Below are 21,022 nucleotides of genomic sequence, written 5' to 3'. Positions count from 1 at the left end.
TTATTTTTGGGCCGTGCTGGGTCTTTGTTGCTGCGGGGGCTTTTCTCGAGTTGCAGCGAGTGGGGTCGACTCTTCCTTGCAGTGCGTGAGCTTCTCATTGCAGTGACTTCCCTTGTTGTGGAGCACGGGCTCTGGGGCACCCAAGCTTCAGCAGTTGCAGCACGTGGGCTCAATAGCTGGGCTCCAGAGCACAGGCTCAACAGGTGTGGCACGCAGGCTTAGGTTCTGCATGGCGTGTGGGATCTTCCTGGGCCAGGGATTGAACCTGTGTCTCCTGTACTGGCAGGCAGATTCTTTACCACTGAGCCACCAGGGAAGCCCTCAGCTGCTTTCTTAACAGAGGTGCTGCGGGACAGCGTTGGTCCTTATTCAGTCTGACAGCTTTCTACTTTGGTTTCTTATCTTCCTTTTATCACATGTTCATCAAATGCCAGCCTTGAACATGGGTTCTCCAAGTTTTCTTAGGTCAGCCACAGAAAGACCCTCTGTGAATCCACCGTGGCTTTCAGGGTCATTCTCACTATCCCCTCATTAGGAGCCGTACCATATCATCCCCTAAATTCATAGACTGAAGTTCTAACCCCCGCCTGCCCCTCGGGTGTCTCTGAATTGCAATTGTCTTTGGAGATAGGGCCTTTTAAGAAGTAATTAAATTAGGACTGCCCTGATGGTCTAGTGGCAGCGAACAAGGGTTTGATCCCTGGTCCGGGAAAATTCCACATTCCATGGGGCAACTAAGCCCATGAGCTGCAACTACCGAAGCCCGCATGCCTAGAGCCCGTGCTCTGCAACAAGGGACGTCACAGCAATGAGAAGCCTGCGCACCGCAGCTGGAGAGTGGCCCCCGCTCGCTGCAGCCAGAGGAAGCCCTGGCACAGCAATGAAGACCCAGCACAGCCCCAAATAAGTAAGTTCAAAAAGACATAATTCAATTAAAATGAGATCGTCAGGGTGGGCCTTAATCCTCTATGACTGGAGTCCTTATAAGAAGAGAAGATTAGGTCACAACACACAAGGAGGAGAGACTGAGGACACAGGAAGATGCCCACCTGCAAGCAGGAGACAGTCCCCCCAGAAACCAGTCCTCAGAACACCCTGATCTTGGACTTCCGGCCTCCAGGACAAGGAGGAAGTTGAGCTTCTGTTTTTAAAGAATTAAATCACCCAGCCTGCACTATTTTATTATGGTCACCCCAGCGAACTGATAACACTCTCCCCATTCCATACAAAGCCCAGTTTTAAAAAACGCCTCTTTTCAACTAAGCCCACAAGCCGTAACTAGAGAGTCTGTGTGCTGTACCGAGAGATTCTGTATGATGCAACGAAGATCCTGTGTACTTTTCCACCAGACAAATTCCTCCCTGCCTTGTACAGCCTTTAGATGCTTTATAATACTCTGTGGGCTTCCCAGGTGGCGCTAGTGGTAAAGAACCTGCCTGCCAATTCAGGAGATGTAAGAGACACAGGTTCGATCCCTGGGTTGGAAAGATCCCCTGTAGGAGGGCATAGAAACTCACTCCAGTATTCTTGCCTGGAGAATCCCATGGACAGAGAAGCCTGGCAGGCTACAGTCCATAGGGTCACAAAGAGTCAGACAAGACTGAAGCGACTTAGCACGCATGTACAATTAAGACTCTGTTGCTTTTAAGTAACTTTAAATTTATCTAATTATTTTTTTCTGATTTCAAAAGTAATGCCTGGGGACTTCCCTGGGGCTCCAGTGGTTAAGAATCTGCAATGCAGGGGCCGGGAGTTTTATCCCTGGTCGGGGAACTAAGATCCCACATGCCGTAACTAGAGAGTCTGTGTGCTGTACCGGAAGATTCTGCATGATGCAACAAAGATCCTGTGTACTGCAACTAAGGCCTGATATAAATAAAAATTTAAAAAGTAATGCCTGTCACTAATCCACTCATTTCAGGAAAATGTCATGAAGAAAGTGAAAATCCTCTGCAATCCCTTCAGTTTCCACATCTTTAAGTACCTCTCACATTTCTTAATATTGTTTTAAAAATGAGGCCACATATTTCACATGGTGTTTTACAACTTGCTATTTTTTCACCAAAAAATATATTTCAGACATCTTTCCATGCCATAACAGCTCCATTCTTTTTCCTGGCAGCAGAGTATTCGATGGTATATAAATGTTATATAATTTCTTTAACCACCTCCCTACTTTGTGGCACATGGGTTGTTTCTGGTTTTTACTTTCCTGACTACCAGAAAGAGGGCTGCTAAGAAGAGTCTGGTACATAGATCTTTGGCATAAATGAAGAAATCTTTTGAAGCAAAAATTCTAGGTCAAAGAATATAAACATCAACAATTAAATAACGCCCAACCACACATCAGAAAATACTGCAAACTACATTCCTGCCAACAGCATAAGGCTATGCCCATTTTTTCACGTCTTTGCCAACACTGGGTAGTAATACTTCATCTTTTCTAGAAGGACTGATGACAAATAGTATCTCCCTGTTAATTAAGAACAGGGGAGATGGCTGGATGGCATCACCGACTCAATGGACATGAGTCTGAGCAAACTCCCAGAGATAGTGAAGGACAGGGAAGCCTGGCACGCTGCAGTCTGTGGGGTCGCAAAGTCGGACACAACTTAGCGGCTGAACAACAACTGAGTCTCATCCACTGAGGAGAGCTTGACTTGGGTACCCCGTGTTTTCAGTGCCTGGCATTTAATAAATGTGGTATAGGCAAAAATGGCTGCCTATCAAAATTTAACATAACCGATTAGAACATTGGGCAACTTAAACGGGAGAGTTGTGGGACAGACGTAACTAATCAAATGCACAGGGCAATGACGGAGCACCCTGATTCTTGAATTTTCTGGAAGGACAGAAGCAGATGTATCCACTAGTGGAAGCAGGATTTGTTCATCATTATGAGGAAAAAGAGTGTTTTGGCTAGAAATTAAAAATGCAAATGAAAACAAGCTTTAAGGTATCATTACAAACTGATTTATCCAGAAAGGAAATCAAACATGTAATAGGCAATGGCCGGGGTGGGACAGTCCATAAGCGTCTGCATACTTGGCAGGTTTATAAATGGGTTCAATGTTTTTGAAACTCAGAACAGCTCTGTGAATAATGAGTTGAAAAGCTGTTAATATCTTTGATCCTATAATTATCCCCAGAGAAATTCTCCCAAAGGGTGGGAGGAGTCACTGTACGTAAACGCTCCCAGCAGTGCTCCTCGTAAAGGCAAAAATGGGAAACAACTCAAATACCATCTAATAAAGCTAAGGCTGAGCAGGCCACAGTGCGGCCACCCTCTGGGGTGGGGGATGGCGTGGAAATCATGTTGAAACTCAGCAGTAAGCGTATAAACTAGGGGTGAGTGAAGCAACCTGGGTATGAAGTAGTTGGTTCCTAGGGATTAGACACAAGTACGTTTTGATTTTTATTTTTGGCCGTGCTGTTCAACTTGCGAGATCTTAGTTCCCCAGCCAGGGCTCAAACCTGTATCCTCTGCAATAGAAGTCCGGAGTCCTAACCACTGGGCTGACAGGGAATTCCCCAAAACACGTGTATATTTTGAATTCCCTCCCCCAGCCTTGCCTCTATACTCCATCCACATGATACCCATTCAGCCTTAATGTCTCCTCCTCTCAGAGTCTCCTGTTACTTCCTCTGCCTGGAAGCTCTCTCATCCACTCTTCATACTTCGACTTAAAAAAAAAAATCATTTATTGATTTAGGTCATGCTGGGTCTTTGTTGCTGCACCAGCTTTCTCTAGTTGCAGTGAGCGGGGACTACTCTCGAGTTGCCGGCTTTTCACTGTGGTGCCTTCTCGTTGCGGAGCATGGATTCTAGGCTCACCGACTTCAAAAGTTGTGGTGCACAGGCTTAGTTGCTCCTCGGCATGTGGGATCTTCCCAGACTAGGGATTGAACTCATGTCTCCTGCATTGGCAGGTGGTTTCTTTACCACTGGGCCACAGGGAGGCCCCATAACTAGAATTTTTATTTTATTTTTTGGCCCCACCATGTGACTTGTCAGATCTTAGTTCCCCAACCAGGGACTGAACCTGCACCTTTGGCAATAAAAGTGCAGAGTCCTGACCACCGGACCATCAGGGAATTCCCTTCATAACTGCAATTTTTAGGAAGCTATTTCAGGCACTTCCCTGGTGGCTCTGCTGCTGCTGCTGCTAAGTCGCTTCAGTCGTGTCCGACTCTGTGCGACCCCATAGACGGCAGCCCACCAGGCTCCCCCGTCCCTGGGATTCTCCAGGCAAGAACATTGGAGTGGGTTGCCATTTCCTTCTCCAATGCATGACAGTGAAAAGTGAAAGTGAAGTCACTCAGTCGTGCCCGACTCTTTGCGACTCCATGGATTGCAGCCTACCAGGCTCTTCTGTCCATGGGATTTTCCAGGCAAGAGTACTGGAGTGGGGTGCCATTGCCTTCTCCCCTGGTGGCTCAGTGGATAAAAATCTGCCTGTCAATGCAGGGACACAGGTTCGACCCAGGCTCCAGAGCAATTAAGCCAGACAACCACAACTACTAATCCTGTGCGCCCTAGAGTCTGCAGGCCGGAACTACAGAGGCCGTGTGCTGCAACTACGGAAGGCCGAGCACCCTAGAGCCTGTGCTGCACAAGAGAAGCCGCCACAAGGAGAAGCCCACACACCGCAATGCAGATTAGACCCCTACTTGCTGCAACTAGAGAAAGCCTGAGTGCAGCAATGAAGACTCAGTTTCAAAAAATAATAGAACCTCCTTAGAGAAGGTCAAAGCAACAGGCTCACCCAAGAGGGGCAAAAAGGCAAGACAAATGTTCCCACCTCAAACTCTGTCCTTGGCGATAACCAACAACTGCCTGGGCACAGCCTTCTGCCTGGTTCACTCTGCAACCACTGCTGTGGCAAACTCCTATCTTCCCTTTGGTTCTCAGAACAATGTCACCTCCTCCAAGAAGCCCTCTCTGACCACACTCCACTCTTCCAGAGCAGGCTGAGTGAGGAGCATCTCCTCTGCAGTGCCGTTATCATCACAAGCTTATGTCTGTAATTACCTGCCTAATATCTAGTTTCTGCACTGGACTGCAAGCTCCACAAGGGTAGGGATTTGATCTCGGTCCTGTTCACAACTGGGCATTCAGTAACAGTGGCCTCCCGAGTGAGCACTAATGAATAATAACATTACTCATGAATAATATTAGCCAACATCACGGGGACCTTCTTTTCTGTCACATGGTATTCTAAATGCTATATGTGTTTTTTTCTGGCTGACCAAAAGGCATGTGGGATCTTAGTTCCTGACGAGGGATTGAACCTGTAACCCCTGCAGTGGAAGCACAGACTCTTAACTACTGGACCACCAGGGAAGTGCGGTCCAGCGGTTTAGTTTTACTTGACATAGATCCGGTGGTTATTTAGCTTTACTTCTATGTGCGTTATTTAATTTTACTTCTCCCTGCAACAATACAAGAAGACAGGCACTGTTGTTATTCCCATAATCATGTCATCTGCCCCAGGAAATACAGTTGAGAACGGGCAGAATTGAGACCCGATCCAGGCAGCTCCAAGCCCTCATCTCCATCTCACAGGTAATAGTAATAAATGATGGCCAGGCAGCAGCTGGGGGACTTACCCACGGAGGCAATGTCGGCCAGCTGATCCTCAGCCTCCTCGGGGTTGAGCAGGTCTGTCTTGCTCTTCTTTATAGTGGCTCTCCGCAGAGCTCCAACAATGGAAACACGGCAAGAGAAAAAGACGTTACCCTTTTTGCTATAACAATGACATTGACCACGTGTGTCCCTGGGTGCCAGGCACTCTATTAGGGACTTTCTCCATGTTGTTGGATTTCACCCACGTGGCAGTCTGGTTTCATGGGAAGTAACAGTATGCCCATTTCACAGATGTGGGGACAGAAGCTTAGGGAGGTTACATGACTTTGCCCATGAGGTAAAGATGAGAACCAAGTTCCTGCTTAATCTGTCTGGGCTCTTGGTCAACATTTTCCCTCTAGGAGTCCTGGGATGGGACATGTAGATGCCTATGAAAACAGCCCACCCTCTTAACCTTTAGCACACTTGCCAGGCTGGCTGGGACTGTGGAAGCCCTTCCTTAATATTTAAGTTCTACACCCCAAGAGCTCTCCAGGGGACAGTGAGTTCAGGGACACACTTCCAATAAAGTGATTTAGACACCCCCATTCCCTGGTAGCTCAGCTGATAAAGAATCCACCTGCAATGCAGGAGACCCTGGTTTGATTCCTGGGTCAGGAAGATCCATTGGAGAAGAGATAGGCTACCCATTCCATTATTCCTGGGCTTCCCTCGTGGCTCAGATGGCAAAGAATCTGTCTGCAATGCAGGAGACCTGGGTTTGACCCCTGGGTTGGGAAGATACCCTGGAGAAGTGAACAGCTACCCACTCCAGTACTCTGGCCTGGAGAATTCCATGAACAAAGGAGCCTGGCACGCTACAATCCATGGGGTTGCAAAGAGTCAGACACAACTGAGTGACTTTCACTTTCATTTACGGGTAATGTCTTTCCTCTCAAAGAGTAAAATCCCTGTTACTCTTAGGATGGAGCCCCTTCTCCTTTCCTTCCTTCTCACTCCTGGTTTCTTCAATCCACAATCATTGCTCTGTCTAGTCAAATTTCTAATGTAAGACAACTGTCCTTAATAGTAAGCTGGATTCTTGGTGAAATTATTTTATTTTTGGCCATGGTGCATGGCTTGTGGGATCTTAGTTCCTCAACCAGAGATTGAACCTGGGCCACTGCAGTGAAAGCGTTGAGTTCTAACCACTGGACCAACCACCAGGGTACTTCCATTGCTGAAATTACTTTAAAAAAAAAATTGGCTGCATCTTGTGGCATGTGAGATCATAGTCCCCTGACCCAGTATTGAACTTGTGGCCCTTGCATTGGAGGCAGGGAGTCTCAACCACTGGACTGCCAGGGAAGTCCCTGAAATGACTATCATTTATTTTACTTAGTGAACATAGATGGGGCTGACCCCAAGCTAGACACTGTCCTATGCATTCTATCTGCCATACTTAATGTAATAGTCATAAACAATCAACTCAGGTAGGTATGGTAATTATCACACCCATTTGCCAGATGAGGAAAATGGAGGCACAAAGCAGAAGATGGGCACGTGGTCAAAGCAGACAGGGCAGGCAGGAAACAGGAACCCTGTGTCAAAAGTCCTGAAATCCCTTGAGGAAACAGAGCCTCACCATTCTCCATATCTTCCTGAGCCCAACCCAGTCTTGTGTTAATTCTTGGCAACACTTGGGCCCTGAACATCCATCCCCTGGAGGCCCCTTAGAAAGAAGCAACCCGTTCCCCAGCTCTGACTCTTCCTGTGTTCCCTGGGACCCATCCCAACCCCCAAGCCAGGTTCAGAGCAGTTACCATCAAAGGGATGCCTCTGCTCCCCATCAGTTTCATCTTCGGCGAGGATCACCTCTTCTGAAGAGCAAGAGCACATAGTTAATTTACGCTCCAGCATCTGGAAGACTCTCCGGGGGATGGGTTCCCTTGGATGGGAAAGGAGAAGAGTCCTCCCAGGCACTCCAGTCTCCCCTTGCTGAGTGACAACTCTATCAGCCAGAGATGTGCTTGCTAACTTGCTTTTGACTCCCAGCCCCACTTAAGCAACGGTTGTAATGCCAACATCATCCCTACCTGCTTCAAAATAAAAACCAACCTCCTAACCACAACTTATAAGATCTTGCCTGATCTGACCCCTGTCACCTCCCTATCCTCCTTTCCTCTTGCTCTCCCCCTCACTCTGCCCCAGCCCCACTGGCTTCCCTGCTGTGACTCCACCCTGCTCCTACCCCAGGGCCTTTGCACTTGCTGTTCCCTCTGGGGGGAAGGCCCCTCCCCTAGACATCCACATGGCTTCCTTATTCACTTCCCCCAGGTCTCTGCTCAGAGGTCACCTCCTCAGAGAGACTCTCTCTGATCACCCTGCTGTCTCTCTTTCCTGCCTCCTACCCTGTTTTACTTTTCCTCTCAGCATTTAGCAACACCCAATATTATGTGTGTTTGGTTATTTTCTGTCTCTCTCATTAGACTATCAGAGCCCTGCAGGCAGAGATCAAATCTCAGTGTCTAGAACACTGTCTGGCATACAGCAGGTGCCCCATAATTGTCTGAATTACCAAACAAATGAACATGTACAATACCTACTGTATGTTAGGTACTGCTTTCTCTCTCTTTTTTTTTTTTGGCTGGGCCACTTGGCATGCAGGATCTTCCTTGACCAGGGATTGAACCTATGCTCCCTGCAGTGGGAGTGTGGAGTCTTACCCACTGGACAGCCAGGGACGTTCAAGCACTTAGCTTAGATTACAGCTTTATGAGGTAGGTACCATCATGATCTCTGTTTAACAGGCTAGGAGATTGAGGCACAGGGCATTGCTAGGCGGTGGCAGAGTAGGGATCTAAACCAATGTCTGGTTTTAGAGCTCTCGAGTATAATGTTATGTCATGTCCTGGCTTCATCTCTCTGGATTCCTGTTGCCAAACATCGGGACTACCAGTTCAGATCCTCTATCCCCTCCCCTCATCCATCTCCAAACTGCATGCGTGACTCCCGGTGAGCTCCGTGACATGGGATTTCAGTTCTTGGGCCCCGGGATGAAAGGGCCTCACCTGCTTTTGAGATCCACTCCATGTACCCATTGAGCTCTCGTTCAATCTGCTGCTGCCGCCTCAGCTTCAGAAAAGCCCGCCGGTTCTCCACCCGCTCCCTTTCTTTGGCAAACTCCCTGAAGAAGCGCAGAAGAGTCAGGTCTGGCTGTTTCAGAAATTTTAGGGAGTGTGCGCAAGCGTGTGTGTGTGTGTGGATTCAGAATCCCTGGAGGGCAGTGCATTTAAACAAGAGGAATCAGGTCTTCTGGGAGAAGATCAGAATACTATAGGAGTGGGCATTTCTGCCAGCTTCCCACGTTTCCCACCAACTACACCCAGTTAGAGAAAAAAACCCCCCCAAAACCATGAACCATGTCATGCCAACCACTGCTGGCTGTAAACCATTCTCATTCTCTGTACTCTTGGCTAAAGAATAGTTCCATCCCTTTTTAAAGTTAGGCCAGTGACACATAAGCTGAAGATTTCTGCAGCAATCTCACTTCCATGATATAGCACCCTTCGGGTTTCCCTTTTTCCTCTTCCTGTTTGGAGTGTGAGATGCCTATCTTGTGAGTGTGAAGTAGCCATTTTGATACCATAAAGAATTCATGAGATTTAAAGTCTCTAATAAGGATGTCAGCATGGAAAGCTAGAAGAAGCTGGGGTCTATCACGACACCATGGAGCCAGGAAACCAATCCCCAGGCTTGTAGTGAGAAAAATTAAACTCATTTATGATGAAGCCACAAAAACAATCTTGGGGGTAGGGCACAACGTGTGTTATGAAAATGCATGTTTGACTGTATGCTACAATTTTATATTTGGAAAATAAGGGAAGGGGAAAACCCAACCTGTTATTTTTTTAAAAAATGTAAATAATAGAAATTAAAGCTCTATAGAATTTTCTTGTGTTTTGTGTTGTGGGTCTGAAAAATTTGAGAAAACCTTCAAAAAAAGCACTGAGCTACATTTTGGAAGTAGCTCAGTGCCAGGGGTGAAGCTTAGTGAGTGAAGTCTGGGTTGGACTTCAGTTCCCATGAATCTCTTCACTGGGTGTCCCCAAAAGTGCACAACTTGAGCATCTGTACATGGATTGCTGATAATGGACCAATAACCCAAAGCAAGAGAAGAGACCTATTCTGTGCCTGGAGAATGAAAACAAAGTTTTGATGGCCTCTTCCTGGGGAAAAGATGGCATGGGGGAATGGGATGGGAGGAGTAGCAGAGACTTACCCAGACAGCACACCCAGTACGAGGTTCAGCATAAAAAAGGAGCCGATGATGATGAGGGGGATGAAGTACAACCAGTTCCAAGTGTTCCCTGAGGCATCGTTGCTCTATGAGGGGTGAGGAAGGAAAGCAGGTGAGTACCGAGTGGGACTTAGGTGGAGGGGTAGCCCTGGTTCTCCAGGGGCTTTGTCCTCAAATGCCCTTGGCCTGTGGAGTCCTAGAGTCCTTGTAGCCCAGAGAGGGGAAGAGAGCACAAGATCAACCAGTGGGGGAAACTACAGAGGTACCACTGGAAGGACAAAGCTCCCTCCGACTCACAGGTTTTCAGGGGACCAGAAACCAGCATGAAACTCAGGAGGACTCCCACACCAAACTCCAGGAGCAGAAGGGGAAAACCTCACTGAAGTGTAGAAATAAACCCTTAGTTCCCTCCCTCTCTCCCAAACAGTCACACTGTCTCCCTTGAGAGGAGGTGCATGGTGGCAGGGTCTGACGGTTAGGTTAAATCACCAAGCTAGACAGCAGGACCATGAACCTTTCCCTCAAGTGCCTCCCTCTTCTATTGCCTGCCCCATCCATGTCAACCACAGAAAAACTGCCAGGAAAGCCTATCGAGGTCAATTTTCAAGGGGGAGGATTGTCCACAAATAGATTCTTCTCTGGGAGAACAGGACACTATGCCAAGGAGGAAGTTAGGAGGGGAAGAAAATCAAGACCAGAGAAAGAAAGAGACATAAAAGCCAGCACTTAGAGAGCACTTTGTTTGTCTGTGCCAGATACCCTTCTAAGCAGTACTGATGCTGGTTTATTTACTCATTAAATCCTCATGATGTCCTTATGTTATTGTCATGAATTGTGGAAAACGAGGCCCATGAAGTCAAAACTGAAGCCTGAGCTTACAGAGCTAGACAGTGGTGGACACGGGATTTGAACCAGGTGGCTGGACCCCAGAGCCTATGGACTTAACCTCTGTCCTAGGGCAGCGGGGGGGAAGCCTTCTGGTGCTTCATCAGCTCTGTGACATCTGCAGAATGTAGGGGCCCCAAATGTGGCTTTAAAAGCTCACCTTTAAAAGCACATTCGGTGCTACTGCAGCCCTGCAGAAAGGCTAAAAGGAGAATGACTGTTAACGCCAGGTGCTGGTGAGTCTGTGAAGGAACTAGAACTCTCACATGCTGTCAGCGGAGGGTAACGTGGTGTAGGAGTTTCCTGTGGCTGCTGTAACAGAGAACCACCGAACGAGTGGCTTCAAACAATGGACATTTACTGGCGTATAGTTTGAGGCCAGAAACCCAAGATCAGGGCATCAGCATGGTTGGTTCCTTCTGGAGGCTCTGAGGGAGGACATGTCCCATGCCTTTCCCCTGGTATCTGGGGGTTTGCTGACAACCTTTGGTGGCCCCCTGGCTTGCAGCTGCATCACCCTGATTTCTGTCTTCATCAGTACCTGACTTTCTCTCTCTGTGCATGTCTGCCTCTGCGTCCAAACTTCCCCTTTCTACAGGGACACTAGTCATACTGGATTAGGGCCCATCCTAATGGCCTCTTCTTAACCAATTGTTCCTGTAATGACTCCATTCCCAAATAAAGTCATATTCTGAGGTACTAAGGGGTAGAGCTTCAACATGTGAATTTGGGAAGAGGCACAATCCATCACACATAGTACTACTTTGAAATGGGATGGGACTTTCTACTAAAATTAATCATGCACCTTCACTATGACCTGATCATGGCACCCCTGGGATATTATCCAGCAGAAACATGAACTTGTCTATGCCAAAGATATACGTAAGAATGTTCACAGCGGTGATCTTCATAACAGCCCCAAACTGGAAACAATCTGAATCCTTGTCAACAAGAGAGAAAATAAATAAATGGAATATTGTGCAATGAAAGACTGCCATTTATCACATGAAACCTTCCAGACTTGGCATCCAGCAAAAGCCAGACAGAAAAAAGCATATATTAGGTCGGCCAAAAAGCTCATTCGGGTTTCTCCACCTGATGTTACAGAAAACCCAATAGAACTTTTTGGCCAGCCCGATATATAAGATTCTACTCATGTAAAATACAGAAACAGGCAAACAAGCTAATGATATCTGAGGTCTAGATGGAGTAGCCTTTGGGGAGAGTAGTGACTGAGGAGAGAGCAAGAAGAGAAGCTCTTGAGGCTGAGAAGGCTCTGGTTCCTGATTCTGGGTGCTGGTTATACCCATGTATCCAGCTTGTGAAAATTTATCAGGCTCCTTGCTTATGATTTGTGAAGTGTTCTGTATATTGATTTCACTTGAACCTCCCCCAAAGATTTTTTTTTTCAAAGAAAGTTAATTTTATCTTAAAAAAGCAAGGAGATTCTGACACATGCTACAGGGTGGATGAATCCTGAGGACACTATACTAAGTGAAGTAAGCCAGACATGAAAGGATAAAAACTATACGATTGTACTCATATGAAGTTCCCACATTTGTCAAATTCAGAGACAGAAAGCAGAACGGTGGGCAGGGCCTGGGGGAGGGGGACAGAGGGTTAGTGTTTAATGAGGACAGCATGTCAGCTCTGCAAGGTGAGAAAGTTCTGGAGATGGACAGTGGTAACAATTTATATCAACATGAATGCACTTAACGCCGATGAAGTGGGCACCTAAATGGATTAGACGGTCAATTTTAGGTTATACTTATTTCATCACAATAATTAAGAAAGAAAACAAACCAAAAAAGCCAACTTTTATCATCATGGACACGGGCTCTGGGGACAATAAAGGTGCCAGTCCCAGCTCATATTTGTGTCCTAAGACAGTTCTAATGCTTTGCTTCTGGAAGGTTCTGGAAGAAAGAAAAGGGTCAGCAGAAAGGACTGGACAGAAGGCAGAACTGGCTTTGTGTTTCCCCCTCCAGCACTGCTGCGGCTGAGGCGTTTTGTTCCCATTTCTTGGGGCTAAATATAGCCCAGGAGAGAAAGCCTGCGCTGGCCAACAGATGAAAAAAGTCTGGGCTGCCTCAGGAGGCAGGTTTGGCATGGAGACAGAGTGGTTGGGAGTGGGGGGAGGAGGGCAGGCCTGAATGGGGGAGAAGTGGCTGAGGTCCCTTGGTACCAAGGCAGGCCCTCCATCCCGGGATCTGCCTACACCCCAGCTTCCTGATGCACTTAAAGCACCTGGCCCCGTGATGCTGCCTGGCATAAAAGACACTCACGATGCCAGGGCCTCAGCCTACCAGAGCCCACTTGATCCTCTCACAAATTGTGGTATGTGATCCTTCCCATGTTCCTGGGTGAGGAAACTGAGGCAAACGGAGGTCAAGTCTCATGTCCGAGATCCCTGTCGTGGGCTGCAGCATATCCTGTCAAAAGGTATGTTGAAATCCTAACCCCCAGGACCTGTCAATGGGACCCTACTTGGAAACAGGGTCTCTACGGCTGGCATCAGGTTAAGATGAAGTCATGGTCTTGGGCCCTAGTCCAGTAGGACTGGTGTCCTCTTAAGAAGAGGAAAACAGGGATTTCCTTGGTGGTCCAGTGGCTAAGAACCCATCTGCCCGTGCAGGGGACACAGGCTTGATCCCTGGTCTGGGAAGATTCCCCATGCCACAAGGAAGCTAAACCTGTGTACTGCAACTACTGAGGCCCGCGCGCCTGGAGTCCATGCTTCACAAGAGAGGCCGCTGCCGCGAGAAGCCCGCACATCGCAACTACAGAAAGCCTGTGCACAGCAGTGAAGGCCCAGTGCAGACAAAAATAAAGAAACAAAATAAAAATAATATTCAGAAAAGAAGAGGAGAACACCAGGTGAAGACAGGGACACACAGCCATGTCACAGTGGAGGCAGAGACTGGAGGGACGCAGCTGTGCGTCAAAGAAGGCTAAGGCTTGATAGCCACCACAAGAGGTTTGGAAGAGGCAAAAAAAGAATTCCACCCAGCATCTTAGAGGTAGTGTAGCTCTGCTGGCATTGGAGAGGCAGGTGGGACAACCTCTCTCACTCTAGTAGAGCTTGTTTGAGCTGACAAAACACTCGTTGATTCTCACAGTCTCCACACCCAGTGGATGGGGGAAACTGAGGCTGCGGAAAATGCTTTGATTTGCCTGGCTCACACACAGTGTGGATGGCATGGCTGTGACTAGACCCATCATTCTGGCTTGCATCCGACTGATTTTTTTTTTTCTATCTCACTCATTCACTGCACTTACACGGTATTTTCTGTTTATAAAAATTGGCCCAAGAGAGTCTTAAAGAAGAGGGAAAATACTGATTCATCTCAGCACTGTCGGTACCTAGCGTGGCGCCTGGTGCTTAGCAAGCACTCGATAAATACTCATCAAACAAATTAATGGCCGAGTCCCAGTAAAATCCTTAAGTGCCTTCTGGTTTATGGCTTATTTTCCTCTAATTTTTTTGCGCATGGTTCATTCAGAAGAAGAGTAGAAGATGCAAAAATAAGCCCCCCCGCAAACAACCAAACAACTCTCAGCCCAAAAGAACACCCAACTCCCCAGCATTAAAGGATAAGGATGGGGTGGTCTAGACAACAAACGTATGGGTACCAAGGGGGAAAAGAGGGTGTGATGGATTGGGAGACTGGGGTGATATATACACACTGTGCCGTATTGCTGTGTTCAGTCACATCCGACTCTTTGCAACCTCAGGGCTGTAGTCTGCCAGGCTTCTCCATCCATGGGATCTTCTAGGCAAGAATACTAGAGGGGGGTGCCATTTCCTACTCCAGGGGAGCTTCCTGGCCCAGGGGTTGAAACCACGTCCCTTGTGTCTCCGGCACTGGCGGGAGGATTCTTTACCCACTGAGCCACCTGGGAAGCCCACTGCTATGTATAAAATGGATAACTAACGAGAACCTACTGTGTAGCACAGGAAACTCTGCTCAGTGCTCTGTGGAGACCTAACGGGGAAGGAAATCCAAAGTAGACGGAGTCTATGCATACGTATAGCCGATTCACTTTCCTATATAGTAGAAATGAACACAACATTGTAAAGCAGCTATATGCCAGTAAAGAATAAAGAAGCCATATTTCACATGAAAAGACGCCGGTGGCTCAGACAGTAAAGGATATGGCTGCAGTGGAGGAGACCAGGTTTGATTCCTGGGTCTGGAAGATCCACTGGAGAAGGAAACGGTTACCCCCTCCAGTATTCCTGCCTGGAGAATTCCATGGACAGAGGAGCCTGGCAGGCTGCAGTCCATGGGATCACAATGAGTCGGTCACTAATTATGAGACAAATGGAAATCAACCCTAAATGCCCATCAACAGAGAAATGGACTAAGATGTGGGACAAAAGAATGGAGTGGATTTGACCATGAAAGACCCAGAGCCCCAAGGTGCCATGAGGGAGGTTGTATTTCTGTCCCAGTTTCTGAAAAAGTGTTAGCTGCTCAGTTGTGTCTGATTGACTCTTTGTGACCCCACGGACTGTAGTCTACGGGGCTCCTCTGTCCATGGGATTCTTCAGGCAAGAATACGGGAATGGGTAGCCGTTCCCTTCTCCAGGGGATCTTCCCGACCCAAGGATCAAACCCAGGTCTCCTGCACTGCGGGCGGATTCTTTACTGTCTTGAGCCACCAGAGAAACCCCAGTTTACGCCTGCTATTAAATCATGCAATGCCTGCTAATTATTTTTTGAGCCCTCCTTTCCTCCATTTACTCTCAAAACGGTCCTTGTGTGGGTGGTAAATTATGTGGTCTTTCTGTTTCTGAGGTTTCCCGTAACCTTCCCTGGTCTCTTCAGCTCCCTTGCTCATCCTCACTCCTCACTTCCAGCCACATGGGCCACCTAGCTGCTCTTCACAAATGCCAGAACCACTGCTACCTCAGGGCCTTTGCACTGGGTCTTGTCCCCCTGGGTCTCTCTTTCCTCATATACCTGCATGGACCCTCCTCACTTCTTTCAGGTCTTATTAGAAGAACTTCAACCTCTCACCTTGAGGGTCCACAACACGTCTACTGCTTTATTTGTCTCAGAGTAGGCAAACCACTGCCCACGGGCTAGTCACCTGTTTTTATAAAGGTTTATTGGCACACAGTCATGCCCATTCATTATGCATCTTCTCTGTGGCTGCTTTTGTGCTATGAAAGCAGATTGAGTAGTTGTGACAGAGGCTACATGACCCACAAAGCCCAAACTATTTAAGATTCTGCCATATATATAAACATTTCTTAATTATCTTGTTGACAGCTTGCTTCTCCCACCAAAATGTCAACTCCCCGCCAAAAAGGGATTTTTGTCTCTTCCTCTTGCTGCACAGAAAGTTGCCTGTATGCAGTATACATCCAATGAATGTTTATTGTGTGAATGTGTAATCTAAAGTGTCTCCTCCCCACCTCCCCGCCGAGATCTAATGCCAAGACGAACATCTATGAATTAACAAGGGCTGAGGTCAAGGATTAGTTTCTACCATTCGTGACTGGCATTTTAACTGTCGACTAAGCACAGCTCGGTCGCTTTCCTAATTGACACCGAGAGAGTAACAGAGAGTAAGAGCAACAAAGAAAAGCACGGAGAGGTGGGATGGAGAGAGAGAAATAGATGAGCAAAGGAAAGGGGGAGGGAGAAAGATATAGAGACAGAAACCAAGAATGAAGAGAGACAAAGAGAGAGGGAAAAAGAAGGAGAAAGGGAGTTTTTAGAGAGAGGGAGGGACTGTAACGGCTTCCCAGGTGGCTCAGTGGTAAAGAATATGCCTGCAATGCAGGAGATGAGGGTTTGATCCCTGGGTCAGGAAGATTCCCTGGAGAAGGAAATGGCAACCCACTCTAATATTTTTGCCTGGGGAATCCCATGGACAGAGGAGCCTGGTGGGCTATAGTCCATGGAGTTCAGAAGAGTCAGACATGACTTACTGACTCACCAGCAACACCAGGGGAGTGTAATAGTGAATGCCCAGTGCTGGGTTTGAATCCTGATTACACCACTCTGACTGGGGGATCTTGACAGGTCCCTGCATCACTGTGGACCTCAGTTTCCTCATCTGGAAGATGGACCTAAAAACATCTCCCCACATGAGTTTTTTAAAAATATTCATTTATTTATTTGACTACACTTGGTCTTAGATGCAGCAGGTGGGATCTAGTTCCCTGACCAGGGATCAAACCCAGGCCTCTTGCATTGGCAGCATGGAGTCCTAGCTACTGGACCACCAGGGAAGTCCCATGAGGCTGTTTTATGGATCAGTTGATGATAAAAGGAAGATGTAGGGATGGATGCAACAGGCTCTCAGCAAATGGCAAAATGTTAACTTAAGATGTACTGGTTCTGCCAGGACCCCAGTCTTTTTAGCTCCCTGCCCTGGTAGCAACCAAGAGAGGGCAGGTCCCATCACCCACACTGCACTCCCACGCTACTTTGGCCCAGATGATGAGGAGCATGTTGGGGATGTCCTCTGCGTAGGGTGGGGTGATTTCTTTTTTTTTGAGTCATGCAGGCACATATGGTGAGGGGGTCCCTGTGAAATGAGACTGCCTGTTGCTCAAGCAACACACAATGCTCTAGCAAACGGCCCCAGTGCAGCCCTTCTGGGCTTCCCCTATCCCACCCCCTTGAGCTCAGAGAGCCAGTCCTCCAGCCTGTTTGCTGTAGGAGGTGGCAAATGGCAGATTCCAAGGCAGCCAGTGCTGAGTCAGAGCTGGATCTCAACCTTACGTCCATGTGTATGGCTCTGGGCCTGTTTCCTCATCTGTAAAATGGGGATATTTAAGGCTCTACCACCATGGACTCACAGGTGGTGCACAGAGAAACACCTAGAATAATGTGGTAGAGATGAAACATCTGATAATCCACTATTATTCCAGTATGTTGCTCAGGTCCAGATTGGGCCCCAGGAAGGTCCAGCAATGAGGCTTGTCCAGTGGGCACTGGAGCCATGTGGGTCCTTCAGAGGCTCTGGGACAGGGGAGCTGGCTATGTTGACTGAGGTTCATTCTCTAGCAGTTAAAAATGACTTGGACTACACTTTTGGCACAGAATTTCAACATATACTTGCCTTTGCAGTCTTTGGGCTTGGATAAGCACCTGCCCTACACAAAATCCTAATGGAGATAGGGTCCACCATCCCCAGAGATGCCCCAGAGGCCATCTCCAAGGATCCCTGGTTCTCTAGAGCAGGGCTTCTCAACATCAACACTCTTGACATTTTGGACTTGGTAACTTGTGGTGGGGGCTGAGCCAGACACAGACGGCAAGAACTTGTGTTACTTGCCAAACTATCACCTCCCTGGAGGGTTTTCCTAGCCACAGTAACCACAGACGTCTCTGTGAGATTCTCTCAGTCTCAGCTGGGGTGGGAATCCTTTGGGGTCTGAGAACAGAAACTAAGGAGTCTGAATTTGCATTGAAAAAGTTAACCCTTCACTTTCCCAAAGAAAGAATTTGCCTGCAATGCAGGAGACTTGGGTTTGATTTCAGGATTGGGAAGATCCCCTGGAGAAGGGAAAGGAATTCTTCTGTAAAGATTTGTCTCTTCTTTACTTATTCTGTTAATTTAATAATAAAATAATACGATGATTACTTATTACTGTATGTCAATCAAGAAGCCATTTATTTTCGTGTGTATTCTCTCTGGATAGGTAATATAAATAAAAACACCCAGAATACAGTGGGCACCCAGAAAATGCTCTCTCTTGCCCTTCCTTCCCATCTCCTGGTCTATAAGTAACCAAAACATCTCTTTTCCCTCCTAAACACTTGAGAAATTTAAATATATTCCCTGATTATAAAAGTTAATTGTGAAACTATTATATATACAATTGATAAGCAACAAAGATTTATGGTATAGAACAGGGAATTATATGCAATATTTTATAATAGGCTAAAATGGAATGCAATCTGCAAAAAATAACAGAATCACTATGCTGTACATCTGAAACTAATGCAATATTGCAAATCAACTATCCTTCAATAAAAAAGAGGATAAAAAGCAATCATGTTCACACTGCTATATTTAGAATGGATAACTAACAAGGATCTACTGTATAGCACATGGAACTCTGCTCAATGTTATGCAGCAGCCTGGATAGGAAGGGAGTCTGGGGGAGAAAAGATACACATATATGTATGGCTGAGTCCCTTTTGTCAATCTGAAACTATTACAACACTGTTAATTGGCTATACTCCAATATAAAATAAAAAGTTTTAAAAAGTCAGTTGTGCTCCTTGGAGACAAGTTTGTCAATGTAGAGAAGTATCAAGAAAGAGATTCCCAAGTCTCACTACCTAGATGCCATCTTGGTACAATGGACTTCAGTCTTTTTCTCCCTTATATTCTCAAGATTATACACTTGAGATTATAAGCTTCTATGGACTGAACTATGTCACCATGCCTAATCCCTGATGTAATGGCATTTTTTAGATGGAGTCTTTGCGAGGTGATTAGGGTTATAGGAGGTCATGAGAGTGGGACTCCTATGATGGGATTAGTGTCCTTGTATAAAGAGATCCCAGAGAGCTTGTTCTCTCTCTCCCCCCTCACCATGAGAGGGCAGAGCGAGAAGGCAGCCATCTGCAAGCAGGAAGAGAGCCCTCGCCAGAGCTGGACCATGCTGGCACCCTGATCTCGGACTTCCAGTCTCCAGAACTATGGGAAAGCACACTTTTGTTGTCTAAGCTACCCTGTCTATGGTATTTTGCAATGTCAGCCTGAGCCCGTCTGTCAGCGCACGAGACCTAACAGACATTGGTTCGATCCCTGGGTCAGGAAGATCCCCTGAAGGAGGGCATGGCAACCCATTCCAGTATTCCTGCCTGGAGAATCCCACGGACAGAGGAGCCTGGTGGGTTACAATCCATGGGGTCACAAAGAGCTGGACACAACTGAAGTGACTTAGCACAGCATGCACACCCTGGTTCTTTTTAAAAGAATCAGTTCCCCTTACTTGTCATTATATACGGTGAGCATTTCCCTGAATCCTTAAATATTCTCCCAACAGATGATTTTTAATGACGACATGATACTCCATCATATGGAGGGACCATACGGTATTTAACCAGTTGCTTCCAGTTTTGTTCTATTTTTACAGATAATGCTGGGGTGCACATCCTGATATAAATCTTCGACAGTGTTTCTGATTACTTAAGGTTAGGCTTTTTCTAAAAGCACTTTAACTGGGAAATCAAGTGGGGAAGAAATGAGATAAATTGAAAAATAGAAAAACCTGGACAGGGCCCCAACATACCACGAGGTGAGCTGCTGTTCCCTCAGCCAAGAACGCTCTTCTCTAAAGCATCTGCCTGGCTCTCTTCTCTGTGGAAACGTCCCCTCCTCTGAGAAGCCCTCCCTGACTGCCTGGCCTAAACTGGCCCCTGCACCCCATCGCTTGTCCTCTCATGGTGCTGTGGTCGTCATGGGACAATGGGTCAAGTCACTATGTCCCACATTATACACCTGCTTAAGATCTATCTTCCACATTCTAAGCAGTTTATTATTTACCAGCGTTTACTGGTCACGTCTGTCTCCCCAACGAGGGTGGAGACTTTTGTCTCTCTTCTTCATTGTGCTGTCCCTGATCACCCGATCATTTCCTGGCACACTGGACATTCAGTAAGTAATTATGGGATTCCTCTAGTGCTCTGTGGTTGAGCGTGCCCCTGCCAACGCAGAGGACACGGGTTCAATCCCTGGCCCAGGAAGAGTCCACGTGCCACGGGACAGCTAAGCCCGCATGCTGCAGCTACTCAGCCTGCGCGCCCTTAAGCCTGAGCTCAGCAACGAGAGAAGCCGCCGCAATAAGAAACCCAGGCCCCACAGGTAGAGAGTAGCCCCCACTCGCCACAACTAGAGAAAACGCGCGTGCAGCAACAAAGACCCAGTTTGGCTGAAAATAAATAATTAAACTTAAAAAATACTAATTAGAATAAGTAATTATGGAATAAACAAATGGATTCCAATGTTGAGAAAAGAAAAGAGATGTTCAGCCTCCACGCCTCTGGATTCTAAAATGCTTGAAGCAGGTGCTTCCGCACTCTCCCATGGATCTCACCTGACAGAGGCTGGTAAGGCCATGCCTACGAGCTTGGGTCCAGCACAATATAGAGGACAAGGAGTCCAGACACTGCACCTGCCTGGGGCTGGATGGAGCTGGGGGCGTCCTAGGGCAGGCCTGGCAGATGGTAGAGCACATGGGCAGGGCTCAAACGAGTCTGGAAAAGCAACAGCTCTGTCTTCGCTATGCAGAA

At 47.2% G+C, this 21,022-nt stretch overlaps 1 protein-coding gene across 8 annotated transcripts in view; it reads right to left on the bottom strand.

Annotated features, from left to right (window-relative positions):
- CACNA1A (calcium voltage-gated channel subunit alpha1 A) overlaps nucleotides 1-21,022 on the bottom strand; it is a 373,308-nt gene that overhangs the window by 103,727 nt on the left and 248,559 nt on the right. For all 8 annotated transcript variants that reach the window (XM_060415385.1, XM_060415383.1, XM_060415387.1 and 5 more), the window contains 4 exons: nucleotides 9,849-9,952; nucleotides 8,638-8,753; nucleotides 7,390-7,446; nucleotides 5,611-5,700 (listed from right to left, as the gene is read on the bottom strand). In XM_060415385.1, the coding sequence (XP_060271368.1) occupies nucleotides 5,611-5,700; nucleotides 7,390-7,446; nucleotides 8,638-8,753; nucleotides 9,849-9,952 (367 nt within the window). The remainder of the gene's footprint in view (nucleotides 1-5,610; nucleotides 5,701-7,389; nucleotides 7,447-8,637; nucleotides 8,754-9,848; nucleotides 9,953-21,022) is intronic.

Source organism: Ovis aries, chromosome 5 (assembly GCF_016772045.2).
Source record: "Ovis aries strain OAR_USU_Benz2616 breed Rambouillet chromosome 5, ARS-UI_Ramb_v3.0, whole genome shotgun sequence".
NCBI lineage: Eukaryota > Metazoa > Chordata > Mammalia > Artiodactyla > Bovidae > Ovis > Ovis aries.
Note: the sequence above shows the minus strand (reverse complement) of the source record. Positions and strands in the feature narration are given on the sequence as shown.